The 13,567-nt window shown below is 36.4% G+C and overlaps 2 protein-coding genes across 2 annotated transcripts; both read right to left on the minus strand.

The window, feature by feature from the left end:
- Nucleotides 1-53: 53 nt before the first annotated feature.
- On the minus strand, nt 54-4,237 carry LOC111807305 (type IV inositol polyphosphate 5-phosphatase 7-like). The gene is made up of 9 exons (XM_087128970.1): nt 2,969-4,237; nt 2,792-2,885; nt 2,631-2,715; nt 2,426-2,530; nt 1,468-2,346; nt 1,208-1,316; nt 981-1,129; nt 598-906; nt 54-525 (listed from the first exon to the last, which is right to left on the minus strand). The coding sequence occupies exons 1-8, from the start codon at nt 2,996-2,998 to the stop codon at nt 687-689; spliced, it is 1,671 nt and encodes a 556-aa protein (XP_086985096.1). The 5' UTR covers nt 2,999-4,237; the 3' UTR covers nt 54-525; nt 598-686.
- Nucleotides 4,238-5,424: 1,187 nt separating this feature from the next.
- On the minus strand, nt 5,425-9,141 carry LOC111807663 (homocysteine S-methyltransferase 3). The gene is made up of 7 exons (XM_023693480.2): nt 8,912-9,141; nt 8,133-8,189; nt 7,758-7,984; nt 7,551-7,680; nt 7,278-7,481; nt 5,883-5,954; nt 5,425-5,768 (listed from the first exon to the last, which is right to left on the minus strand). Exons 1-7 carry the CDS (start codon nt 9,092-9,094, stop codon nt 5,622-5,624), a joined length of 1,020 nt encoding a protein of 339 aa, XP_023549248.2. The 5' UTR covers nt 9,095-9,141; the 3' UTR covers nt 5,425-5,621.
- Nucleotides 9,142-13,567: the final 4,426 nt, after the last annotated feature.

Genomic DNA, 13,567 nt, shown 5'->3' on the forward strand with positions numbered 1-13,567 from the left:
ATAGATAGACCCTTCAATACAAAGAAACTTGTAACTTTCTTGATCGACAGATGTAAACCTTCATCTTAGTCTGTAGATTGCGTAATTCTATTTACTAGTTGAATCCATGTCTACAAAATTTATATAGTTAAATGTCACGAACTCGATACATTTCTAACTTAGCTAATCATTATCACTGAGATATGTTTATGCTCGGGCTCGGTTTCTTCTGTACCATAGATTCCAAAATTTCAAGATCATTCTTCAAGCCTTGTTCCTGGTTCTATCAGAAAAACTCATCAAAACTTGTTCCATATGTTTCAGAATGCCTGAACTATATCCGGCTGGAGTTTAAGTCCAAAATGAAACCATGATCATCATAATCTACCAATGTACTAGAACACCATTATAGCTGCATTCTGACAATCTATTGACTCATATTAAGAAAAACGATGGTACAAACCATACCATACCTGCAAAATACTTGGAACTCATGGAGTTTTGATTACTTGAGGTCATGATCTGTTGGAAACCACTGTGGATCACCTGACGAGAAGAGCAAGGATACGTAAGGAAGAGAAGTCGGCCAAAAGAAAACCAGCATTCAGAGGAACATACCGACCGTCCCGCTTTCTGGACATGAAAGCTTTCTGAGAACGTTCGAAGAGCATCGTGGCTGCAGTGCATTACTGTTTCATGACACTCTTTCAGTAGAAGTTCAGCTCAGTATATCCATGAGAGTATGGTAGGAGCTCCTCCACATCAACCTTAGAACTACCACCCATGTTTTTCTTTGATTCGCCACGGTTTGACTCTACCTCAGCACAAAACAAGCCATAAACAGGTCTATGATCCGAAAACCGGGACTCACCTCGAACATACGACAACTGATGGAGACCTTCCCCATACCACAAAATCCGATCACACCTTCACAAAATTAACAGACAGATATAAGAACTCAAGGAGGAGTTGTTCTTGGTGCACTAAAGTTGCATCCTTACCAAGCAGGAGTCCTACGTTTCTCCTTCCAGTACATACCGTCCCCGGAGTACTGGTCTGAATTATTCGAGTATTTGTAAGTTGGTGGAAAATATATATTGCCTTCGTTCCATCCAACGAAGACTCGACCGTAAATCTGCTCGTTACGTAACTGCAATGGACGGAACAATTTAAATAACAAAGCATTTAGAACACAAAACCACATGTCACAGGAAGAACACAAACATGCCTGATCATTCTCAAGCAATACTCTCCAATTTTGCATCTCAACAAGCGCCTTGGCCGAGCGGTGAGAGAGAGCGATTCGGTAATTCAAATCCCCAAACCAGATAACTCGACTGGAAGATTAACTCATAGTTAAAAAATACTTAAACGTCGAACATAGGCGTGCATGGTTCGTTACTTTTACGTGTACTTTCTCCATATAACTTACTACAACGATACTAAAACATGAATGGATCAAATGAACACTGGAGAGAAGAAACTCACTCATGCTCGAGGATCGTTTGGGGTGATTTCTGATGAGGAAAGGCTCGATCAGACCGAAACCGGGTCTTCTTTAGTATCTCGATCACATCAGAATTCCTTCTTAACTCATCGCCCTGTTTCTGTCCTGAGGTTAAGTGACTACAGATGAAGCAAAAGCTTGTTTGATGCAAAGACAAACTGACTGAAATTGATCCCTTATTTCCTAGGTAACCCATCAATCCTCTACCAACACAGGATACTTTCGTGTTCCGTATGCTATCCTTCAACTCGCTCCTGATCCATATCGTGAGAAAAACGCCAACCATTTGTTTATTTGCAACCAAGCAATACCGTGAACGTCTCGACGTCCCGTGTTCGTCTTCCTTGGATGTGGATCCATTATATAACGGTGGTGAATATAACGTTTCACTAGTCAAATCCCCATGGCATCCATCATCTTCGGACGACCCCCATTTCGAGTAATCACTTGGCCTTGACTCATTGCTTTGCCTACAATAATCACTTTTCCTAGTATAGTTACTTAGCCTGTGTCCCCATCTGAAACTCGACTCGTAGTCACTAGACCGGTGGTCGAAGATCACATGATTCGAGATGCTAAATCTTCTATCAAGTTGGTTCGATGATCCACCACTATTAGTTGTATGAAACGATCGACGAAGAAAGTAAGACGAGTTCTTCAGCCTCAATGATTCGTCAAAATCATCATTAACTTCTATGACTGGCTCAGGGATGGGAGATGGCATGTAGGAACACCCTTCATCTCCTGTTCCGGGAAGATCGTTTAGCGTTTTCTGAATGAGCGTTAGCCATTTTCTGGCCGGACCGCTGTCCTCCCCGCCCAACACGTTACCAGCATTCAATGGTACTATCTCTTGAAATCTGAAACATAGTAAAAGTAGATAAAATTTTTATGTTTCAGTTCTTTTGACAACCTTAAATGCATCAAATCTACTCATACCCAAGTACATAAATGTCTGCAGGAGCTGAAGTATGAAGCCAGTCTTCCAAACTTAGATTACTAGGAGGGGATCTGCCACCAACATTCCATGTAGCTACAAAAATGCTGCTCCCAAACCAAACATAAAACTTCTGGTTGTTAAATTAAATTTCAGATCAACAAACAAGAAGAAACTTGTAGTTTAAAAGGAAAGAATCATATACACCTATAGTTCTGTACGTCTACGATACGAGGATCGTCGATATTCATACGTTCATGCTGGCTACACTCTATTCTCTCACTAGATTTCTCTGTAGAGATAGATGGACAAGGATTGTGAGATCCCATATCGATTGGAACAAAACGAATCTAGCGTTCGACATTTACCTTCATGAACACCATGATCTTCCAGATAATCCTCCCTTCCAGTTCTAGTTTTGATATTAAACCATTTTGTCACCATTTTCTTGGACCATGAGAGCTGCATCAAACAGTTTGAAAGAAACAAAAATCAATACCCATTAAGGAAAAGACTTGTTGAAGTAAAAGAAAGTGATGAAACACCTTGCTTTTCTTTGAATTCTCATCCCTCATTGCCTCCTCCTCTGTTTTCTTTCTCTAATTTAATGAATACTGGTCAGAAAAAAGAGAAAAAGAGAGCCCCAGGTGGGATTTTCCTTCCCCAAATGCAGAAAGTTCAATATAATGACATGAAATCCAATCAATTTCCCCTGTTTTCTACTCATTTGTCCCTCAAATTAGCAGAACAAACCAAAAGAAGAACAGAAAGAGCATACAAACTTGGAGAAAATGGCTAAGTGTTAGAAATTTAAGAAAAATTTCAACATCAGTGGTCCAGTGAAGTGAAGGCGAGTTTGTATCTATCTCAATCTCCTTCTTCTTCCCATTATGGTCCACCAAAACCAGTTGCAAAAGCCACAAACCCCAAGCTTTGGCTTGAATATGGGGTACCCACTTAACCATTCCATTCCTTTTTTACCTTCCCCAAATGGGTCTCTCAGATTTTACTTCTTTCTGTAATTAATATGATCTGTTCATGCTTCAAAGTAAAAAAAAAAAAAAAGAACAAATGGGTGTGAAAAAAGTTTGATTTTTTATGATGAACTGTTGCTGGTATGCATATCATTCATCAAAAGAGGGTGTCCCTTTCGTTGTGGGTTTATTCCTAAAGCTCATAATTATTGAGCCTTATCAGTGGTCAATTCAGTTAGAGAAAACCTGAAAATCTGACGACAAAATTTAGTGAGCTGATGGTGGAACATTCCAATGCTGGGACACCATATTAAATTTATACTCATCAACTCAGCAACCAATATTCATATGGATATCCTTTCTTCATGCATTTATTTCAGCTATTGCAGATCAATCAAGAAATGAATACAAAATTCTGTGAAATGGTTCGAACATTTTTGATTGTGTAATGGTTTTCATATCAAGGGTGGCTGTCTAATCAATCTAAAATGATTGATTTTGGTTCATAACTTGTTTGGGTGTTGGGAGAGTTATTTGAATTTAGAAGAAAGAGAAAAGAAAAGTGTGGGATGAACAGCACTTTAAAGGACGGTGTTTATGTGAATAATCACATCAAGTAAAGAGGAAAATTGGGCCATGTTTGGAGAACTAAAGAAGAATACTCCTCACTGTTCTTCCTTTTCTTTTTTGACTTCAAAATTAAATTTTGTTCATAGGGAATGTCTAAGGAATCCTTACGTTTATCATATGTGAGATCCTACGTCGGTTGGAGAGGAGAATGAAGTATTCTTTATAAGGGTGTCGAAACTTTTTCTTAATAGATGCGTTTTAAAAACCTTGAGGGGAAACATGAAAAGAAAAGCCTAAAGAGGAGAATATCTACTAGCGGTGGGCTTAAGTCGTTACAAATGATATCCGGGCGATGTGCCAGCGAGGAGGCTGTTCCCCGAAGGAGGGTAGACACGAGGCGGTGTGCCAGTAAGGACGCTGGGCCCTGAAGGGAGGTGGATTTGGTAGAGTCCCACATCGATTAGAGAAAGGAACGAGTGCGAGTGAGGACGCTGGATCCTGAAGGGGTGTGGATTTGGTGGGGGTCCCACACGATTGGAGAAAGAAACGAGTGCTAGCGAGGACTTTGGACCCTGAAGGGGTGTGGATTTGGTGGGGGTCCTACATCGATTGGAGAAAGGAACGAGGGCCCGTCAGGACGCAGAACCCTGATGGGGTGTGGTTTTGGTGGGGGTCCCATATCGATTGGAGAAAGAAACGAGTGCCAGCGAGTACACTGGACCTTGAAAGAGGGTGAACTGTGAGATCCCACATCGGTTGGGGAGGAGAATGAAACGCTTTTTATAAGGGTGTGGAAACATCTCTCTAGCAGACGCGTTCTAAAAACCCTGAGGGGAAGCGCAAAGAGGACAATATCTACTAGTGGTGTGCTTGGGCTGGTTACAAACGTTTTAAAAACCTTGAGGGGAAGCGCAAAGAGGACAATATCTACTAGTGGTGTGCTTGGGCTGGTTACAAACGTTTTAAAAACCTTAAGGGGAAGCACAAAAAGCCCAAAAAGAACAATATCTACTAGCGGTGGGCTCAAGCCATTACAACTACAACTTTAGTTCTTTGTTACTTATTTGATACATTACATGGAAAAAGAGAAGATTCAAACATAGATGGAAGCCTCATGGCTCTACCCAATAAGACAACCAGACTTAGCCATCAATGATATTTGTTACAGAACCCAACAACATAAGCTCCTATTTCCCTCCCAGAGAATCTAAAGCCAAATCCTAAGGATTTAATCAGGCAGAGAATCTAAAGCCAAATCCTAAGGATTTAATCAGGCAGTCAAAAGAGGGAACAGCACAAGATTGGTATATCTTAATACCCACTCAAAGACTTAACACTTGTACTGGTTGCTATTGTCTTCAAGCATATGGGCTACTCATTTTCCTTTCTGGGCTTAGGACTTGCAATTGGTGGCTAGCAATGAAACCATCAATCACTATCAATTTCAAATTATTGCATCATGAAAACGCTTGTGGGAACTTCATCATTTATCATCCCAAGTCAAATCAAGTATTCTTTGAACATGAACAACTTATTCCATGAACAGCTCTCTTTTCCTTAATATTTACAAAAATTTATGTTCATCCCATAATCTAAAACAGAGCTGATATATTGGATATAGTTCATACCAAGCTTGTTAATAAGGGGAAACAGCTCAAAAGGCTTTAGAAGAAAGCGCTTTTGCTATGCCTTGGATTGTGTTTGGAGTGGTGCGGCAGCATCCGCCAAACAGAGAGGCTCCTGCTTCCTTCCACTTACTTACATATGATACGAAGTCTTCCCCTGTCATTCCATCCGATTTCTGCAAAGATAAAAGAAGTGATTGAGGACGGGGCAACCCGACCGTCATGGCATACGAAGGAACGAAACCGTGAAGTTCGAAGAACACACACAGGAAAAGTAGTAGGACACTCACCAACCACTGTTTGGTTTCACCATCATATGTCTCCCCGCTGTTTGGATAAATGACAATGGGTTTGTTAGTGACCTGCCAATTAGAGAACAAGATTTACTTAGAATATGAACATATTTGAAGGCTGCTTTCAGTGTTCTTTTTCCATTATTAGACTGCTTTCCATGTTGTTCCTGCTGCTCTTGTGTCCATTATTATGACTGGGGCTTAGCACAAGCGTTTGGTAGTGAAGAAAGGTGGCTATGGCTTAGTATTTTCCTCTTTTTAAGGAACATGAATTGTGAGATCCTACGTCGGTTGGAGAGGGAACAAAGTATTCTCTGGGTGTGAAAATCTCTCCCTAATAGATGCGTTATAAAACCTAAAGGAGAAGTTTAGAAGGGGAAGCCCAAAGAGGACAATATATGCTAGCGGTGGACTGTTACAAATGGTATCAGAGTCAGACACCGGGCGGTGCGCTAGCGAGGACGTTGGGTCCGCCAAGGGAGTGGATTGTGAGATCCCACATCGATTAGAGAGGGGAATGAAGCATTCCTTATATGGGCGTGGAAACTTTTCCCTAGTAGACGTGTTTTAAAACCTTGAAAGGAAGTTTAGGAGGGAAAACTCAAAGAGGACAATATCTAATAGCGGTGGGCTGTTACAAATGGTATTAGAGCTAGACACTGGGCGGTGTGCCAGCGAGACGCTGGCACCCCCAAGGGGGTGAATTGTGAGATCCTACATCGTTTGGAGAGGGGAAAGAAACATTCCTTATAAGAGGGTGGAAACTTTTCCCAAGTAGCCACGTTTTAAAACCTTGAGGAGAAGTTCAAAAGGGAAAGCTCAAAGAGGACAATATCTACTAGCAGTGAGCTGTTACAACTGGTATCAGAGCTAAACACCGAGCGGTGTGCCAGCGAGGACGTTGGGTCCTCCAAGGGGGTGGATTGTGAGATCTCGGAGAACGAAGCATACATCATAAGGATGTGGAAACCTCTCTCCTAGTAGACGCGTTTTAAAACCTTTAGAGGAAGTCCAAAAGGGAAAACCCAAAAAATGACAATATTTGCTATTGGTGGGCTATTACAAATGGTATCAATGCTAGGCAGTGTGCCAGTGAGGACATTGGGTCCCCCAAGGGGGTGGATTGTGACATCCCACATCAGTTGGAAAGGGGAATGAAGCATTCCTTATAAGAGTGTCGAAACCTCTACCTAGTAGACGCGTTTTAAAACCTTGAGGGAAAGTCCAGAAGGAAAACTTGGTTGATAAATGTTGTTACAAGAGATAGAAATGACTTCATTTGTGCAGACACTAATTCCAAAATCCTCAAATTTACATTAAACTTATGCCAACTTGAACGTAGAACAACTCTTGCAAACTCCGAAATCATAAAAGGGTATGCGCGGAATTTACCTCTCGAATCGACGAGATTAGTCCATGAATATATCTGGGAGGAGTACAGTTGATTCCCACAGCAACAACTCGCTTCGAAGCATCTGCAATGGAGGCACAATCAGTAATAGAATCCCCACTCACCACATTGATACCATCCTTGGAGTTGAAAGAAAACCAAGCAGGAATTTCAATGCCCTCTTCATCAAGAAGCTCAGCATATGCCTGCAAATTCCACATAAACAGCATAAAGAACTTAAACAAGGAGGAACCCTGCCAACACCATTTTCATACTTGAGCTTCCAACTTGTTCGGAATCGTCTCGAACGCGATTAAATCAGCACCAGCATTGGCCAAAATCTGCACCCTTCTCCTATGAAAATCTTTCAGTGTTTCTAAAGTAACTGAATCACCATACTTCCCACTGTAAAAAGGTACAACCACAGCTCAAATTTGCAACCATTGAAGTCCATTCTAAGACTATGCTGAGATTTTGCTCACCTGTATTCAGACCCATCAGCCAAATAAGCTCCATAGCTGCCGACCGAGGCAGCTACAAGAATCGGCCTCGTCGAGCCCCTTTCAGTTGCAGTCCAATCCCAAGAATCCTTTGTACATCGTTCGAGATAGATCTCACGAGCTTCAAGTGCAATTTCAACACTTTTTCTTAGCAATTCTTCACTTTCATCTCTAGAAAATCCTTTAGCTTCAAAACCCTGGATTGTTGCCTGCAAACACAATGAAATCATGGGTTTCTTAACATTTTGAATCTAGAGTAATAACCAAACAAGTATTCAAGAACAATTGTAGCAACAATTTAAACCATAAGAAGCTGTAAAACAGTGTTAGAACAATGAAATGGGTGAAGAAAAGAACCTGGTAAGATGCTGTGGTAATGATATTGGCACCAGCATCAAGGTAGTCTAAATGCACCTGTCATATATTAAGCAGATTAGCTTAGTTCCTCATCGCCACGTTCCATAATTTAATTAATGGATAACCTTAAAAAACTAAACATAAAACCTTAAAAAAAAAAAATTAAATGTCCATTAAATATTTTAAAAAGTCAACCACAAATTTAATTAATTTCAAAAGGTGGGGCGGAGACGGTTCGAACAAGAGACCTGTTGGTTAAATGAGCCCTATTTTCATATTGGGCCTACGACGGCCCATTCATTCTCCGGCCCATAACGATGTACAACCGACAAATTAAATTATAATTTATTTAAATCTGCAAATCGTGATTTAAAAAAAGAAAAAAAAAATACAGCTCAATGCGATAATTATTCTGTTTTTATTCTCTATTTTTCAAAAAAAGAAAAAAAAAACATTTAGTGATCTACAGCAACTTTTTATAATTATGAGAACTTTAGTAGAAAAAATAAAATAAAATAAGATTCCAAAGAATAAATAAATAAAATTAAGTAATTCTAATTTTAATAGTCTAATATATAACTTAATTTAAATTCAACGATCTATCAATTATCCGTTTATTAAATTTTAGATAATCCTAAATTTTTTAATTTATATCTAATACGTATATTTAATTTTTTTTATTTTACATCACATAAATTCCTGCCTTTTTATAAAAATTTAAAAAAAAAAAGAATAAATTTAAAATTTTAATTATGCTCAGAATATATAAAAGAAAGTACCCGTCGGACGATGTGAGGGGAACTGACGAGGCATTTAGCGCTCCAGAGAGGATCGTTAAGATCGGCGCCATGCCGTTCCAGTTCAGTGGCCAAGCCGCCGTCTATAACGCCGTAGCCGCCGCACTGTCTCAGAAAATCAGTCATGAAGGTGGTGGTTTCCGCCGGAACACGTGCCTCGTTCATTGCTCCGACTGTTAGCGAAAGACGAGCGAGAATACGCACAGACGCCACCGGTTTCACGAACCCTTTTATACAAGGATTGCAGAGCGGAATTACTAAAACACCCCTAACCCCGTTCAATAATTACCTAAAGTTTAAAAATATTATTATATGGGAAACTTTCTTATTTAAGTAATTAAATATCATTATATTATTTAGACTTAATATTAAGTTAAATTAATACATTAATAATTATAATTCTGCTTATTTAATTATTTTTAGTAATTAAGTTAAATGGTTTAATTATATTAAATAATACTAATTATAATTTATGTTTGCATCAATTTATTCTCTTACTTTTCATTATTTAATTAATTTTTTTACATAACATATTTAAATATTTAAATATTTAAATTAATGAGGAGAGGATAATTTAGATAATAGTAATAAAATATAATATTTTTTATAGGAATTTCAGAGGTTTTTAATTTATTTTAGGGTAAGAAATGCCGTGACTAAAACAAATAACAAAGCTTCAAAATGAAGTTATGTGACTTTTTTATTTTTTATTTTTTTATATTATCCTGATTCTTTTAGTAAAACAAAAATTCTCAAAATTATCCTATCAAACAAAAAAAAAATAGCCAAAAAAATAAATATGACGTGGCACCTTTAGACAACAAAAAGAAAATTAAGTAAAGTGGATGAGGACAGAATAGAAGTGGGTTTACGTAGGATCCAACCAAATTTCTCTTCTGTAAATACATGGACACGTGTACTGTTTAATTACGTGGACATGACACGTGTCTAAGCTTTTTTTTTTTTCCATTGAATATAATTTCAAATTTTTGTTGATTATTTTCACGTGTTTTTATTTTTAAAACAATTTTGAAATATTTATAAAAATGTGAGTAATATTGTCACTTTGTAAAAAAATAATAAATATTCTAATGAAAATTTGAGAAATATATATTTAATAAATAAATAAATAATAGCACAAACAAATAGACAGCAGAAGAGAATGTACCAGGTCGTGTAAGCGTCCACGTAAATTTTATATTAAATAAATTGACATTATTTATTTTTATTCTATTATAATAAAATTTTGAAATTTTAAAAACGGTTATATTTAGTAGAGGTGTATCTGACCAACCTAATTAAAAACATTAAAGATAACATCTTAGACTGAGTTTGGTTATTTTTTAGAATGGAATCGGTTCGGTTTGAGTTTAGAGTTAATTGGACAAAGATTCAAGTAAACCGGTACTGAACTAGTACAGAATAAGCATATTTACTTCTAGGGCTTTCTTCTTTTGTTTCACATATGCAACCAAAACCATTGCACGTCTCCCTCATCCTTGCTGCCAACCGTTGCTAATAAGGTAAGGAATCACTACAAGGGGAGTAAGATTCGGATTACCTTGTTGATCGAATATCTCAAGGCAAGAACACTTGTTTGAGATTCGAATCACTCCACAAGCAAGATCGATCATGTCTAGCTTAAATGATTCTTGTTGATCAAATATCTCAACGCAAGAACACTTGTTTGAGATTCGAATCACTTCACAAGCAAGATTGATCATGTCGAGCTTGAATGATTCTACATGCAACCTAAACTACATAGAATTGCAAAGAAACTTATCCATTGGCTAAGAAAGCACAAATGCTCATTTTACTATATTTTCCAAGTCTACCTACAAATCCAAGATACATGGTTTTATACAGCCTAAAAAAATGAAACTATTAAAGACATTTCAAGAGTGGTAACATTCATACTTAATGGCCATAATTAACCCTTATGTAAATGTAACTTAAAGTAAATTAAAAGTCTTAAAATACATTAATGAAATACAATAACTCTAAATTGTAATCCACCCAAAATTTATAAGATAGAAACTTCATTCTTGTTCAATGTGGCATGAATTAAAATATCTTTTGATAATTTCGACAATATTTTCTACCCATCTTCATTGAACCATATTGTATGATTGATGTCTCTTGGTTCACAACAATATTTGCCCACGCCGCATGTTGCTCACCGCTTGCCCATGTCGCTTATAGCTCACAAATGCACACTATTCCGTCTCCCACTCCGCATCGCGCCATGTGAAAAAAAAATAGCAAGTGCGATTATATTGACGTGGGTTTGACCATGAATCAATGAAACTCTAAGTTCTTAATTTTTTTAAAGCTTGTATTGAATTATTATCCGTTGAATAATATGACAACTCAATTCAATACAACTTAACTCAAAATTTTAGATTAGTCTAAAAACTGTCATCAAATCAACTCGCGTATACCCTTAATATCGAGAAGTAATATCGAGCAAAAAAAAAAAAAAAAAAAATGAATAGAACAAACTTTAGGTCTTATTCATCTCTCAATTATTGGGATTGGGTTGGATGACGTGGATGGCTAAGATAATGTCGGATTTGCATGAAAACAAAACAAAAATGGAAATCGACATGGCTTTGTTTAGCATAAGTGGAAGACACCAATTATTACATCATCAAACTTTTTAATTATCATAATTATATATTATTATTTTTCATTCTCATAAATTTTATTTTAATTATGTTTAAACAAATATATCTCAATATATTTTTTTTTATTTATTATTTTTCCGAAATTACATTTTCTTACATTCACACACAATAATAATTCGCGAAATTATATCTATATAAAAAAAAACTTAAAAATTTTAAATTTCTCTCTCTTTTTTTTTTTTTTTTTTTTTTTTTTTTGTATAATACTTTTAACAAACGAAATCTATCCCTACTCCCACTTTTATGGTTTTGTTTTGATTTACGAAATATTATTAGATTTATTAAAATGTTTATACATTTTTAATAGAAATTATATAATTAAAAATTATTTGAAATGGGCCGAATTTATAAGTTAGGAGCTAAGTGGGCCATGAAATTCTGGGTTGGGCTTTAATCTTAGTAAGTCAGGGCCCAATGGGTAACTCCCAGATTGATTGAATATTTCAATTTAAACTTTTATTTTTAACCTGATTTTATTTATAATTAAAAAAATAATAATCTAATAAATTATTTCATATTAATAAAAATATAGCTTCTATAGTATTACTGATCATTTAAATTGATTTATTTATTAAATTGATAATTTTAATTGATTTTCACCCAACTTTAAATAATAAATTAAAAAATCCATTCCTTTATTATTATTATTATTTATTAACAGGTCAGTTAGCAAATGGGGTAACAAAAAGCACGTGAGGGAGTAAATACGCATGGAGTGGAATGTGGGAGTTAGTGTTTCGCCTTTAAAAAAAAAAACATAAAAAATTAAAGAAATAAAATAAATGTGGTGGGTCACGTGATGCCTGCCCTTAGTTAATAGGATACATACCCTTCACACGCCCACACGTGCCGCCTTTCAAATCTCCTGCCCGCCAAAACCTTTTTATTTTTATTTTTATTTATTTATTTATTTGGTTGCTTTAATATTAATTTACGAATCTGATTTTGCAATTTTCTAGAACAATCTTTTTGTTACACTTTCCAATTTATGTCTGAGTTGTTATTACATGCATATAGTAACGCTTCTTAATAATTAAATTATGAATCATTTAAACTTTATTTAAATCTGTATGTATACGAGACATGTCCTTGCAAAAAAAAAAATGTATGAAAACAAAACATTTTTTAAAAACATATCGAATCTTTATCTGAAATCTACATCATTCCTTGTAAGAGTCTGGAAACCTCTCACTGGTAGACACGTTTTAAAATCTTGAAGGAAACCCAACGGTGTGCCAACAAGGACATTGGGCCCCAAAATGGTGGATTGTGAAATCTCACATCGATTGGAGAAGATAACGACTTCTTGGGCTGTTACACTTTATGAATACCCAGTTGAGTGACTTAACTATTAACGTCAGAAAATGTGATCATGTGCAATTCGGCTAGATATCGAGACCTATCGATCAGGACCCTTTTCTCTATTGATTTTATTGACACGAACATATAGTCGTGATCGTGTCATTAGATTTTTAAAATCATAGGTGGGATCGAATTTGATCGTAAATATGCATGGAATGTGATGATATATTATAACGTAGGGCATGAATTAGTTGTAAATAATCATCAATCTCTCCTAGTTAGTAGTGACCACTCATTACATCCAATCATTTAAAAACAATATCCCATAAATTACACGCCATTAAATTTTCGGTTTCAAGTACAAGTTTGACGTGGATGCTGACAAGGATCATAACTGACAATTTAAAGCCCCAAAACATGCCAAATTACGATATTATCCTCCAAAACTCATTCTCCATGTCAGAGATTTTCCTTTTTCTTTTTTTATTTTTATTTTCCAAAGGGGGAGGTTTTACTTTTAGGACTTGGTCAACCAACCAGAATTGGGAGGCTGACAACCATACGTAACGAATAAAAGCGGATAGTGAACGTGAAACGGAAGTGTAACTGTTGACTCATGGGTTGATTCTCAACATGTGGGTCTGAGCGA

The sequence above is a fragment of the Cucurbita pepo genome, chromosome 12 (assembly GCF_057944985.1).
Source record: "Cucurbita pepo subsp. pepo isolate OVF chromosome 12, ASM5794498v1, whole genome shotgun sequence".
Lineage (NCBI taxonomy): Eukaryota > Viridiplantae > Streptophyta > Magnoliopsida > Cucurbitales > Cucurbitaceae > Cucurbita > Cucurbita pepo.